At 40.3% G+C, this 14,330-nt stretch overlaps 5 protein-coding genes across 5 annotated transcripts; 2 read left to right on the top strand and 3 right to left on the bottom strand. All coding sequences in view use genetic code 12, as the record gives it.

Annotated features, from left to right (window-relative positions):
• Positions 1-87: 87 nt before the first annotated feature.
• PKC1 (protein kinase C) lies at positions 88-3,462 on the bottom strand (the record flags this gene model as incomplete). The annotated part of the gene is made up of 3 exons (XM_064921340.1): positions 88-1,143; positions 1,192-3,229; positions 3,278-3,462. 3 exons carry the CDS (start codon positions 3,460-3,462, stop codon positions 88-90), a joined length of 3,279 nt encoding a protein of 1,092 aa, XP_064777272.1.
• Positions 3,463-4,869: 1,407 nt separating this feature from the next.
• Positions 4,870-7,887, bottom strand: RJT20DRAFT_143748 (uncharacterized protein; the record flags this gene model as incomplete). Its single annotated transcript, XM_064918679.1, has 2 exons — positions 4,870-6,587; positions 6,633-7,887. 2 exons carry the CDS (start codon positions 7,885-7,887, stop codon positions 4,870-4,872), a joined length of 2,973 nt encoding a protein of 990 aa, XP_064777271.1.
• Positions 7,888-9,740: 1,853 nt separating this feature from the next.
• On the top strand, positions 9,741-10,622 carry RJT20DRAFT_132364 (uncharacterized protein; the record flags this gene model as incomplete). Its single annotated transcript, XM_064918135.1, has 1 exon — positions 9,741-10,622. One exon carries the CDS (start codon positions 9,741-9,743, stop codon positions 10,620-10,622), a length of 882 nt encoding a protein of 293 aa, XP_064777270.1.
• A 544-nt stretch (positions 10,623-11,166) lies between these two features.
• On the top strand, positions 11,167-12,853 carry RJT20DRAFT_14129 (uncharacterized protein). The gene has a single exon (XM_064918630.1). It carries the CDS (start codon positions 11,477-11,479, stop codon positions 12,737-12,739), a length of 1,263 nt encoding a protein of 420 aa, XP_064777269.1. The 5' UTR covers positions 11,167-11,476; the 3' UTR covers positions 12,740-12,853.
• RIP1 (ubiquinol--cytochrome-c reductase catalytic subunit) lies at positions 12,739-14,327 on the bottom strand. The gene is made up of 2 exons (XM_064916239.1): positions 13,971-14,327; positions 12,739-13,559 (listed from the first exon to the last, which is right to left on the bottom strand). The coding sequence occupies exons 1-2, from the start codon at positions 14,017-14,019 to the stop codon at positions 12,967-12,969; spliced, it is 642 nt and encodes a 213-aa protein (XP_064777268.1). The 5' UTR covers positions 14,020-14,327; the 3' UTR covers positions 12,739-12,966.
• Between the last annotated feature and the right edge of the window lie 3 nt (positions 14,328-14,330).

Below are 14,330 nucleotides of genomic sequence, written 5' to 3'. Positions count from 1 at the left end.
TCAAACGAAAATAGAATTAAATATTAGACTATACATTATCATTACCGGGGGCAAATACGTTACATAGATACATTACAAAAGACACAATTACACTGCAGCGTTGTCGGACACATGAGAAAATCCCCGGAATTGCTCTTGCATCTCGCTGGTCAATACGGTTTCAACGGGAGTCAAACGTGGAGTCTCAGAAGTGAACTCTTGGTCGAAGTTGGAATAGTCATGCTCTGAATTAATTTCCGGTAAGTAAGGTGCTGGGATTCTGCAGTTCATTACATCATCAAAGTTGACATCCTGGAAGTATGGGTGTTCCATAATCTCTTCGGCATCTCTTTCAGTACTTCCAAGTCTGGTAGACGGATCCTTTGTAAGCAATGCTTGAAGTACAAGCACTGTCTGTCTAGGCATACTAATTGGATACTTGACATCATCATGTTCAATGGCATTGAAGATTTCATCTTCATCGTCACCCTTAAAAGGAGATTGGCACAAAAGCATCTGGAAAAGCAACACACCAAACGCCCACCAATCCACGCTCCTATCATAAGGCTTTCCTGCAATGATCTCGGGTGCCATAAACTCCGGAGTTCCACAGAATGTTCCCGTAGTACTCTTGTAAAACATATTCTCCTTACATAAACCATAGTCACCGATCTTGATATGGCCCTTAGTAGTTAAAAGAATGTTATCCAATTTCAAATCTCTGTAAACGATACCATTGTCGTGGAAATACTTCAACCCTAATAAGACTTCACAGGCGTAAAATTTAGCTCTTTTTGCTGAGAAACGGGATTTTTGAATATGCCACATTAAATCACCTCCTGAAATGTACTCCATCACGAAGTAAATACGGTTTTCCGTTTGGAAGCAGCAGTGTAAATTCAATAAGAATGGATGCTTTTCTTTATTCGCTGTTAAGAAGACTCTCTTTTCTGATTTCACACTATCCGCTTCATCATTTTCTACAATGAAATCCTTCTTCAATACTTTGATAGCACAAAGATTCAGAGTGTGTCTGCTCTCTGCTAACATAACTTTACCAAAATTACCCTTTCCAAGCACTGCCAAAAATTGGAAGTCATCCAAGCCTACCTTCCTTCTTCTACGCTTTGACTTATGTGGAGATTTCAGTTCTGGTTTAGGTACCTCGTGGGAGACAGGTGCATTTTGGACAACCACATTCTGCTCGCTCACAGGTTGTTCGATTTGGTAGTTATCTTGTTGAGCATTATTATTAGCAATGTATGGATCATCGGGAACGATGTACTGCTGGGTATGTTTGTTATTATAATCAAAGTTCGAAAACTCATCAATAGGTCCAGAGTTATTGTCGAACGGATTGCGCAGAGGCTCCTCATTTATAGCACCATGTGAGGTAGTTCTTCCATAAGTATCTGGAATCTGGTAGTCAATGGGTCCATTCTGCTGGGGTTCTTGAGCGTATTGCTGTTGAGTAGTATATTGTACGTGGTCAAGTTGGTGATTTTGCTCACGCAGTGGCTTTCTTTGGTGATTCTTGAGTGATTCAGGAGGTGGTGGAGGTGGTCTTCTACCTTTTCCTCCATATGGGCCATCAGCCGGTGCCTGGAAGCGATTAGTTGTCTCCGTTGGCAACTTTCCCTCAAAGTCCTTATCCATTTCCTCATCTGACATATCGTCCGATCTAGATTCCACTGAAGAAGACTTAGGAGTAGATTGTAGTTGAGAGATGGGTTGTTGGAACAGCGAGGTAGTATTATGTTGGCGATTGCGAACGTTTCCAATTGGCTTTGGCTGTGTTTTGGTTGATTTAATTGTCATTAAAATTTTATTTGCCATCTCCATCGACATCCCACAAAAATCAGGCACCAAATGAGTACAGTGGGCATGGCACATAACTCCACACTCGGAACACTTACGTACGTTCTTACGGCCCCACGGAAGAATATAACCACAATGACAACACCATTTCGTTCCTCTGTTCGCAATAGGCTCGAATCTATGTGGTATTCTATGGTTTAACTTAGTTTCATCGTCAACATCGGTGCTGGATTTCAGGATACACTTGGTGACGACTTTTTGGTAGCACTTCTTATGACAAAGGAACTTACAATCCTGGCACTGGTAGCCGGTATATCTTAGAAACTCACCACAGAGAGCACAGCACATGATATTATAAAACTGCTTTTGCACGAATTGATGACCATGTTGTTCAAAGACTTCTTCTTTCTTCTGTCTGATGGCACCATGACGTCCTAATCCTCCCATAAATTGCTTCCCTTGGCTGTTCGTCTTCTCAAATCCTACAGTTACAAGCATTTGCCCAACTGGTTCAAGGCTAAGCCAAGTGTTGATGAGGACTTTTTGTTCCGCTGATTGTTCTGATACTAAAGTAGAACTTGCTGAAGCTAGATCGTTGGCTGTACCTGAAACTGGAGCTGTGGAATTAAAGGAAGCTCCTAAGTTATTATTGAAACCTGCTTTGCTAGAATTGGCACTGGAAGTAACATTGGTATTGGTCTGTGAAAGATTTGATGCTGATAACCAACCACTAGATCCCATTTCATTGGCTACTTTCTTTTTTCTGATCTCTTCCGTAATATCGGAGAGTAACGCCCAATTCACCGCTACGGGAACTAAATTATTGCTTTTATCGAAAACAGAGAGTTCTATTTCATTTCCTTTATCCACGTCAATGGTAAACTCTTCGTTCCACTTATCGGTTCTTGAGCCTTTCGTCCTAGCTTTTTCAACATCATCAACTTTAATAATCACAATAGATTCAGATTTTTTAGAAAACATTGGGGAAGCGACATGGTCCACATCCCTGATACAAGTGATAGCAATGGTTAGTTTTCCCGTTAGTGGTTTCCTGGCGTGTTTTGGAGAGCTCATGATTTCGAAATCACGGGTCACATCTTCTACGTCAATATGCATGTTCTGATATTTCCTAAGAGCTTTATTCAACAATTGGATTCTCTGATCACTCTCAACTCTCCCACCTTCAGCGGCGATACTCAGCAGCTTATCTCCATCCATAAGGTACAAGTGAGAAATCTTTTGGTTGGCCTCTCGGTACTGGTTCTCTACCTGTAGTTTAAACTGTAATTGCTGGAGCATGTGCTGAATCTTATGACCTAACAGAGGGCAATCGTATTTGATTAGATCAAAACGAGAGTAGATTGGCCTATCTGCCACAGGTAAGTGATTGCTGAGAGTCATACCGCTGGAGCCTCCGTTTCCAGTAGAAGTACTTCCATTCTTGCTTTTTCTCTCTGGACTCTCTGGTCCGTGCAGAAACAGAAGTTTTGCCAAAGTCTCCTCTAGATAGTCGATATTTGACTGCGTCTCGCGGATCTGCGTATTGCATCTTTGAATAACATCGACATTGGCGGTGTTCTTCTTGAGCGCTTGGAAACCAACGATAAGTTTGCGTTCACGCTCAATTTTGCCGCGGATGTCTGAAAGTACGTCGTTTTTAGACATGGCGGTATGGAATTACACTTTTTGAATTTGGGATTGGACTTTCAGTAAACGGTCCTTGTTGGATGTTATGTGACCTAAAATAACGAGGGTAGATCAAGGATGATTTTAATGCACTATGAAGGAATAATTATACAAAAGTTCACCCCAACTGTTTATCTTCACGTCGCTTATTTATGATCCCTGGAACTGGTTACTTTGATTCGGGCTGAAACACCTCTAAGTTGATTCACACTAAGGTGTCAATGATTGTTTTGTGAATTGACAAAATGCTATAAATCTGGGTGTTGTTGGATTGCTGGGGTCAATAGGCACCAAAACAGAGATCAGATCAACAGCGGATATCAAGAGTGTGATGTCAATAACGACCAATAAATTTGGCGATCTGATTTGTTGAAGTTATGCAAACTAAATGGTTCTAATGTGGCGCTGAATCAACGGTCAAATCACTAATTTTGGTGGAAGACGTAATATGCTGTTGTTTGTAAAAAGCGAATCGGTCACTGGAGAACGGTGTTTGATATGATCCAGTCGTAGAACAGAATCTTTTTCACTTCAGATGCTTACAACAATAGTATCAACGTGTTTCCTTCAGAGATCCAACACTAACTCCTCGTCTTATGCAACTTCACTGCCTTATTCCGTGAACTAATCGGTACCACTTTGCGATAATGATCTGCCTCCTCCTGATACGAAACTGCTGTTCTCTGGTTTATTTTCTCTCGTTTGTGTGTGTGTTGACGATTATCCATAAGTAGCAGAATTATCACGTGACGCCTCCTTCCCCGAGCTTAGTTTTCCAGTAGTTGTCGTGGGGAACGACAGGGTGTATGGTAGCGGCATGTGAAAGCAAGGATTAAAGGAATTCTTCTCAAGAGGACTGAGGTTTCTTTTTTCGTCGTGGTTACTCTTGTTATGTCTGGTACATTACGTTAGTGACATCACCATTCTTGTTTGATCATGTTATTAGTGCAACCTACACGCGTTGTTGTCTGCGATTTGGATAATTTGCAATTCCATAGTGACTGTACAGATCAGGAATCGGTGATTTTTTTTTCTACTTCAGGCTTGTTAGGTGCGCACAATAGGTTGCAGTGTCGTTAGAAGGATTAATTTTAACTTTGTTAGGATAAGGTTTAGACAATTAACATAAGGAAGGAATTTTCTGGTTAGTAGTCCTTGCACAACACAAAATCATCCCTGAGTGGTCTGATAGCTGTAATGGTAGCTGTAATAGTCTGTATGCATAAACAGGCTGTAAGGTCTTACGTACGAAATTATACACTACTAATTATTATTTAGAGTAATTACGTATATACAAAATATAGTTCTCCAATGTCTTACCTGTGGTGAGGAGATCGGCATTTTTCTCAATTGAAGCCGCTGCTGCGACCCCATTTCAATCGACTATCATTTGCTGTTGCAACGGCAATTGCAATCGGGAACTGGACATACATAGTGCTTCGAGAACCACTCTTCCGCATGGTGTGCATGGCATCCGTGGTTGCAACTCAAGCAGAAACTGAACCATTCTCTAAATTTGTTCTCTATCTTGTTCGCTTGAGTCGTCTCACTCAATTTCTCTGAGGGCTCCAATGGAAGTGGGGTTCCCAATGTAAGAAGACAAACGGAACATCGTGGAAGGGGTGCTCCGCAGTGAGGACAGGCAACAATATCGTCCTTTGCAGGCTTATTAAAGTGATTCATTTTGTTAAATTGTTTTAGTATAGCTTGTGGGTTGTTTCCAGGAAGAGTATTGGACAGTTTTGGTTTCGAGATATTCTTATTGCATCTCGTGCACTGCAAGTATACTTGCTTTGGAGAAGGTTTAATAGTAGAATTTCCAACTGCATTCTTGGATAATTTTGTTCTTGCAACGTCAAACTTGGCACGAACACTGAAAAGGCCCCAACTGTTCAATAAGTTTCTATAACAGTCTACCCAATGCTTTACTCTTTCATCTGAGAAGTATCTCGGAGATCCAAATGCTGCAATTAGTGCCGCCGTTTGCACATCACTAGTTCTATCCACGTAACTCTGTAGCAAATCAATTCCTCGAGGCGTAATTCCTGTCAAAATAAGACCTTCCAATTCTCCCTTATTGACCACTGTATCTGCTATTCTATGCAAATAAACATTCAAATCTTTATCCGATAAGAACCTTAAGGCTACTCCCAATCTCTCTCTTAAGGGTAAAGAATGCTCGTCCAAAACATCCCACCAGTCATTATCAGCAATGAATGCAAAGATTGCCCGAAGATAAGGATCGTCCAATTCAGAGGCCATTTTACGACATTGATCTTTCCAAGGACTGTTGACATTGGAATTCTTATAAGCCAAGTATCCTGCCACGGCTGTAGACATTAACCTCAAACGTTCCTTTTTGGCATTGGCCAATATTTCGATTGCTTTGGGCACATCGCCGTGGAAAACAGCCCAACCGGCAGCTTTCTCTGAATATCCTAGGGAGACTAAAATGTTAAGTTTCTCCTCAAATTCATTGTCAGCTAAATACCATCCGGAGACAATTAAGCAAAGCTTTCTTTGGGCTTTCCGCTCACTGCTACTGGAGATATTGATTCCAGCAGTCTTTTTGCCTTTTGAAGATACAATATTTTTTACCGCATGAGAGAACCAACTATCTGTTATTGGGCCCGTTTCAGGAGAAGTTCTCTTCTGATTATTCAACTCCTCAACTCCCTCCCAAATTCCTAAAACTCCTTGATAACCTAAGTCTATGCCCTCGCTGATCATTGTTCCTTTCTCTAACGACTTCTTGGCCAATCCCAACCACTTCCATGTATTCCTCAAAAATACTTGCTTATCAATGGCATCCAAGTCCTCTAAAACTCGAATATTTTCATCGCAGTCTATTCCATAACCCAAAATTGCACGTTTTCGTATAGTGGAACATATGTCATAGCTAATCACGGCTGATGCGTCAAGCATTGCATTTAAGGGAATATCGATTTCTAGATCGGCAAAGTTGTATCTATTGTCTCGGCCTTCCTGTTCATACGGTGCTATGGCACTTTCATCGTCCACTGTGGATTCTATGTCTTCTGAAAACTCTGCTTCGCTGTACTTCCTTGATTCGTCAATGATACCTAACTCTGCAAGTTTGCTTGCTACTGCATTGTTTAAATTGCCGTTGGTTTGCGTAAGGGGTGCACCATTTGTCTTTAATTTAGTGAATATTTCCTTATCAGCAAACTTGGTTAATGTGCCCTCAGGTCCAGCTATTGTAAACTCGTTAAGGGAATTGAAGTCCAAAGCTTCGATACACTCGACAGCAGGCATTCTGAAAACCGAACCCGACTGTCTCATACATACAAAGTTTGTAGAAGTATGTGAAGTTATATCCGGAGAATAATCAAACGATACTACTCTTTCGAAATCCGTCTTAACATCCAAAACTAATCCCACAAATAAAGACTCCTCTGAACTGTATTGCTGTTGTGATTGCATCTTTAAACTATGCAATATCGATGAGTCTTTGGTTGACTTATTTTCTAACGAAGGAGACGTTGTGGCAGGAACGACTCCAGTATTCCATCTTCTGATCAAATCTCCATTGAAAACAGCAGAAAATTCCCCTCCTCTGATAGTTGAATAACGAACGCACGGGTTCTGATTCTTTCTAGCAGACGCATCACTTAAGAGTTTTACAAATTGTAATACTGGTGTCTCCGTAATCACGTTTCCCGAAGACAAAGGGGCTTTACTTTTCATCGAATTAATTGCAGTCAATTTTCTTCTATCCCATATTGCCAAAGATCCGTCCTCACTGAAAGACTGGAATAAATGATTGTGGAAATGATCTACTGTCAAGCCCAAAGTGCATTTAGTAGCCATTTGGAAAACTGGCTGATCTGTTCTCAAGTCAATTTCTCTAAGAAACTTATACGATCCACATAGTATGCTACCCTCTCGATCAGGGTAAAATATTGCTGATAATACTGCTTCATTTGGCAAGTACGTAGTTACAGGTCTTTTGATATGATCGTTTGTACTATTTCTGGAATAATGCTCAATATTCCATATTTGCAATGAGTTATCTTGACGGCCTTTGTCGAAGCCACCGACTATTAGGTTATTATTATTGAATGAAATGGCATTACAAGGTCTATTCTGTTTCGGTCTTAACTTCAATATTGATGAAGTATTAGAGTTAATATCAAATATGGAGATGTTACCACTAATTGAGCCAACACCGGTAATTCCTCTATTTATCAACGAGTATGAAGAGCATTGAATGTTTTCGAATCCTGTTCGACTATTCAATTTAATCAAGTCATTAGACTCTATGCCTGGGTCTTCGTGATTGGTTTGGTATAAGAGGACCTCGTCTCCTATTGGATTAACAGCTATGAACTGCTGCTCATAACCGGCATCCCAATTGAGAGCTCTAACAATTGATCCACTCATATCATTCAGCAATTTATTGTATCAGGCTTATCTTTGGTGATATTACACTAATAGTTTACATTGAGTACATCACAGTACACACCGTTAACTGATTTTTCTTGGAGATTACAATGCGCGCCAGACTAACAGACAGTTCCTCCATATTTGCATACGAAAACTGATTATGGAAGCGAATTCGCATCCAGTGTATAAAAAAGAGAGAGATTACTTAGGTGTGGAAGAATATGCCCAGGGAAACTGGAATTATCTCCGTTGAAAGAGATTGAAGTAGTGGATGCAGATATAGTAGAAACTAACGTGACGGTTAACATAATATAAATCAAAAATACTCCACTTTGAAGCTAGTTAGATATCTCATTAACTGCAAATATGTTGTATTTATGCAAGATTTGAACCAATTATGCAAAAAGTGTCAACCTGTTATCACCAGATAAAATCAAGTTTGCTTCGTCAGATAGTACTTCACTAACAGGACACTATTACCTTCCGCCCTTATGTATGAAATAGGGGATTTCTCTTATTCTAGAATTGCTTAAACTGGACCTCATATGTTGCCCCAATTTGAAGATTACCTAATCAAACACCAGATGTATTGGATTGCGGATCCTCTTTTTCAAAGCTACTCCTATTGTGATGAGCATTGCCCACCGGTCTTGTGCCGAGTCAGATTCACAAGCTGAAATTGATCGCTGTAGCTACCCACTTTATGAATGGATATTCCTCCCCCTTACTAGCTTCATTGTAAGCTACATACAAACCGCACTGCAGGAAGAGCAAAGTGAAAAATCTTCGTCGTATCCCACGAACTGTATATACAGCTTCACTCAGTATAAATTGAAATCTGGACTATGTACAGTTCACTACAATAGTCCTTAGAAAAAGCGGAAACGAACCCTGTCCTGAGTCTAGACCTTCGCGGTGAACTCCTAATCCGCCTTACCACAAAGGCTGCAACTACTCTTTTAATACTGGAAAAAGAAAAGAGGACTTCGTAATAATTTTTATAGCCACTCAAATTGATGGCATCAACAAAACCTTAACATACCTTAATGTATGCTGTAACGTCGGTGTATCGTGCTTTTACCGACGGCAATGACGCCGGTAAAAGGATCTTTTTTTTTTTTCGTTTCCTGAGACGGTTGTTTGGTTAGCCAGTTGGGGATCTTGACGAAAATTTTTTCAACAGTGACATATCTCTTAAATCTGCAACCTAGGGGTAAGCATTAATCAATTCGGATGATAGTAGAAATAGATATCGTACTACCATAACTGCGGTTCACCCCGGCTTTGATCTAGGCTAAGGCTTTGTTGAAAAAAAGCTTTGGTTATCGAAGCATTAGGCTGCGCAATTCTTGTACAATTTTCACTCTGCCATTCTGGGAACATTAAGAGCAAATGTGGGATTTTACTCAATCGAGTTAATGAATATGCACTAAATCTGCACTAAAACGGAATCTACAGTCTAAACACATAGATCTAAACCTATACTGCATTGGGCTTAATTGCCACCTGAAGACTCACAACGGTTCTGTCTACTGCAAAAATTTTTTATGTGCAAAGTTTTCAAGTCTAGATCTGATTATCATAATTAAGGATACTCACAGATCTCTTACTCTCTTACACACACTAATAGCTTGAAAGACAAGTCAATTGGCTGCTGGGCTAATTGTATATAAGTATCATGATCCGCTTGGATTTTATAAACATGAATCTTGTTCCCTAACAGACTATCACACTCCCTTTGTTGTTAAGTGCTTGCCACCTCCACACTCTTTTATTAAGTCCGTTCTTTCGATCTTTGGATCTGTCACACACTCCTTACTATATAGATACCCTCACATTCTTTACACACTATGTTGTTCTCAAATTTTGCAGTCCTTAGTTCAGTTGCTCTTTCTTTAGTTTCTGCTTTACCTTTGGAAATCTCTAAAAGAGGTGGCTCCACTTGTTCATTCCCTACTGATGCCGGCTTAATTGCCGTTACTCCAGATTCTTCCAATGCTGGTTGGGCTATGAGTCATGATCAATCTTGTACCCCAGGATCCTACTGTCCTTACGCTTGTCCTCCAGGCCAAGTGATGGCACAATGGGACCCAAGCGCTACTTCATACACTTACCCACAATCTCAAAACGGTGGTTTGTTCTGTAACAAGGATGGTACCGTCTCGAAGCCTTTCGCAAACAAGCCTTATTGCGTTGATGGTAAAAAGACCGTCCAAGTTAAGAACAATGCTGAAAAGAAAGTTGCTTTCTGTCAAACTGTTTTGCCAGGTAATGAAGCTATGTTGATCCCAACCAGTGTTGACTCTGGTTCCAACCAAACTATCGCTGTTCCTTCCCCTAACTACTGGGCTGGAACTTCCGCTCATTATTATATTAACGCTCCAGGTGTCTCAGCCAAGGATGGATGTATCTGGGGTTCTAAAGCTAAACCTGTCGGAAACTGGGCACCATATGTTGCTGGTGCCAACACCGACAAGGACGGCAACACATACGTTAAACTTGGATGGAACCCAATTTACGTCAATGACTTTGATGGGGTAAAGCCATCTTTCGGAGTCAGAGTCACCTGTGCTAATGACGGTGACTGTTCTGGATTAGATTGTGAAATCGATCCATCCAAGACACCTTTCAATCAAGTTTCTGGATCTTCTAACAGCCCATCAGGTGGTGCTTTCTGCGTTGTCACAGTCAAGAACTTGGCTTCTGCTAACATCGAAGTCTTTGACATCTAAGTCAAATTTAATTCTTTTGGGTTGGGAAATTATAGATCGGTTTTTATATAACTTATTTCGTTTATTTCGGTGCTTTTTCGTTTAGATACATTTATACACATCATATAATTTAACACTTTGTATTTTCCTGTAAAATTGAGCCTCGCCGTATCAATTCGATTTTTTCGCAACCTTTTTAATTTGCAGCATGGAACAAAAAAAGAAATAGACGCCGATAAGAAATTCAAACACATATATAAGACGGTGAGCCATAATTATTGCAAGATTTAATTAATTGATAACCAAATCATCTTAGCTTTGAGTTATCCTAAATGACAGAGTCCCTCAAAAGAGGGGATTGCTTATCCGATGAAGGCGGTGAGCCTTCGGTGCACTATAATGATCAACGATATAGCGCGGGTTTGTTTTCTTCAATCCATGGAAGCACAGTTCAGCAGCATAATGAACCCATGAATCTAATCTTATGCTTAGATGGGACAGAAAACAACTTTGGAACCTTGCCTTTTTCAAATGCGTTGAAACTCTTTAGAATGCTTGAAAAGGATAGCCTCTCTCAATTATGCTACTATCAACCTGGGATCGGTGTTGAGTTTCTGTCGCAGTCAACTGATTTCCGTGAAACCAACTTCATCAACTCCAAGATAAGCAGCATTGCCAGCAAATTTGATTCTATTCTTGCATTCACATTGGAGTATCACGTAATAGCAGCTTACAATTTCTTAGGTCGTTTTTACAAACGGGGTGATAAAATATACTTGTTTGGATTCAGGTAAGATTACCCTAGACGCTAATCAACAAACACATATTAACGCCTATATAGCAGAGGAAGTTTCTGCGCTAGGATTTTAGCAGCAATGATTGAGAGGGTAGGGCTTCTCAATCCAGGACTAGAAGAGATGACGTCAACAGCATGGAACCTATACTGTAATTGGGAATTTGCTGGACAACCAGCCCAACAAGATTCGACAGTATCGTTGATCCAAGAATTCAAGGAGACATTTTCCAGAAAGGACGTAGAAATACATTTCATGGGTTTATGGGATACAGTGAATTCAGTGGGCATTTTCAGAGGTAGGCTCTTTCCTTACACCTCCAGCAGCAGAATTGTGGAGCATGTTAGGCATGCCGTGAGTATAGATGAACGTAGAGCTAAGTTCAAACAATTATTGTTTGCACCCTACAGCTATTACCCATGTCTACTTAGCTTGCTTTGCACGGAATGTGAGATGGAAGAGGAGCATACCCATTTACATCATAATGGTACAGTTAACGAAAGTCCTTTTTCTACTGCTTTAGGTAATAGATTGCCAAGTGATCCATCTGAGGATGTCATTGAGTTATTCTTTCCAGGTAATCATGGCGATTGTGGGGGAGGCTGGCCCCCAGATATGGATGGGCAGTACTTATCGGATATACCATTAAGATGGATGCTTCTGCAAGCAATTAAGTTTGGAGTCTTATTTAAATCAGACATTATTCATGACTTCAACAATAAGCATCCCGTTCAAATGAGTTTGCTATCTTGTAACCACGATTTATTATCCTTGTGTAGGACCAAAACTATGCAGCATTCGAGAGCCGGCCCCATTCAGCGTCTTGATCGAATAGTTAGTCGTTCAAATGACGATCTCCTAGTATTTCCCGCTTCTAACAATTATCAAACTGTGAGCTCCAATGTACGTCTTCCAAATTCCCCTGTCCACCGTTTCGACTCAAGAGGTAACGAATTCTTCTTGGAAACTCTTCTTTGGTGGATGATAGAATTACTTCCCATTGGGTACAAAATTGAAAATAAAGATGGACAGTGGAAGAAGGTATTTGTCCCAAACCTTGGTCGTCCCAGGAAAATCCCTAGAGATAGTATGTTTCACTGGAGTCTTTTCTACAGACTTCACTACGTAGAAGATTACAAACCGACGAACATACCCCTAGATCTTATAGGCCAGAAATTCTTGGAACTGCTTGGAGATTTCAAAAGTAAATACAAGGGCTTGAATATTGAACAATATTGTGAAGAATTAACAGCTGAGAAGATAAGAAAAGATTGGCAAAGTGAAATCTGGAGGATACTTCCAGATGAGTTGGAAGAGATTCTAATACATAACCCATACCTATAGGTTGAATCTAATGCAGTATATATTTTCGAATATACAAATCAAGTATAAATATAACAAAAATGAAATTATATAAGGATATATATAATAACAAATGAATATGAAGTTGTGAGGATGGACTAGGTTATTAGGTTGTTGTAATGAAAAAGGAATAAGTTTTATACAATGATGGTCTTCTTCGGTTTTCGTCTTTTGGGTTAAATGATTTCTAACTTTATGACTTTCTATGCTTAACCAACTAACAAAGTTTCGTCATCAGTGAAGTCGTATTGTGGGATTTCCAAGTTCAATGGAGCTGGACCTCTTCTGATTCTACCGGAGATATCGTAGTGGGAACCGTGACATGGACAGAACCAACCACCGAAGTCACCGGCTTCTCCGATTGGGACACAACCTAAGTGAGTACAAATACCCAACATGACTAACCATTCTGGCTTCTTAACACGGTCAGCATCGGCTTCTGGGTCTCTTAAAGCCTTGATGTCGACTTGGTTGGCTTCATCAATCTCATCAGGAGTTCTGTGTCTGATGAAAACTGGCTTACCTTGCCACTTGATGATGACATTCTTACCCTCTGGGATAGCACCCAACTTGACCTCGACCTTAGCCATAGCCAAAACATCTGCAGAAGCAGCCATAGAGGAAAGGAAGGCTTCAACTGTGGACTTGGCACCAGCAGCAGATAACAAACCCATAGAACCAACCATGAAGTAGGTGAAGTTCTTGGTCTTGTCCTCGGACTTGTTATTTAAGTAGCTGGAGAAGTCTGGGTGCTGGTAGTTGGATAAAGCACCGGTGGTAGAGGACAAAGCTCTAATGGAACCTAGAATGCATGTTAGTGAATGTTTTTATAAATTAGAGGTAATTTCGACACGAACGACAACAACAAATGAGTTTCAAATATTTTAAAATAGAATATGTCTATCTTTATACTGTGAAAATAACCACCTGTAGATGTTTTTAAGTGCTTAAGCTGCCCTGTCGATACGCTACGCCCAGTTTATGGTTCAAATACATTTCCTCTTGAGCTTATATCAACAGGAATTGGTGAATTCTGGAGACCAAATGTTCTACAATTCTCCTAACTTTCGCCTGAGGCATTGACGGGATGGCAACCTTCAATTCAACTCGATTTCCCATTCGTTATTGTCATGGCTCGAACCCGAAGATACCCTATACTTGGTACTCAGCGGCAAGCATGTATTGCTTTTCACTCAATCTTTTTTTTACTTACCTTTCAATCCTAAACCACTTCTCAATGATCTGAAAGCAAGCGAAGACATAGTTGTGTGTACCTGTAATGTAATGGCTGTCTGTAGCTGATGTTTAATCTTCTACTTGAACGTTCTTGAAATTTTTTACTTAACTTGAGTGTTTGAAAATGTCTACTAATGATTTGATGAATTGGGTGCAGGTACCAACAAAACACCAGTATTCTTCACTATTATCATACGTTGCCTGGGAGTGGTTAGAATTCTGTGGGAGGTTAAGAAAATCGCATTTTCCGTGGATTTCATTGGCCGGAGCAAGAGTCACGGGGCACAGGCACGAGACAAATGGAAGAGGAAGAACGAGGAAGAAAACGGAGAAGGAG

The sequence above is a fragment of the Scheffersomyces xylosifermentans genome (genome assembly GCF_036884685.1).
Source record: "Scheffersomyces xylosifermentans strain CBS 12540 chromosome Unknown RJT20scaffold_1, whole genome shotgun sequence".
NCBI classification, from domain to species: Eukaryota; Fungi; Ascomycota; class Pichiomycetes; order Serinales; family Debaryomycetaceae; genus Scheffersomyces; species Scheffersomyces xylosifermentans.
This window is presented reverse-complemented; position numbering and strand designations above follow the sequence as displayed.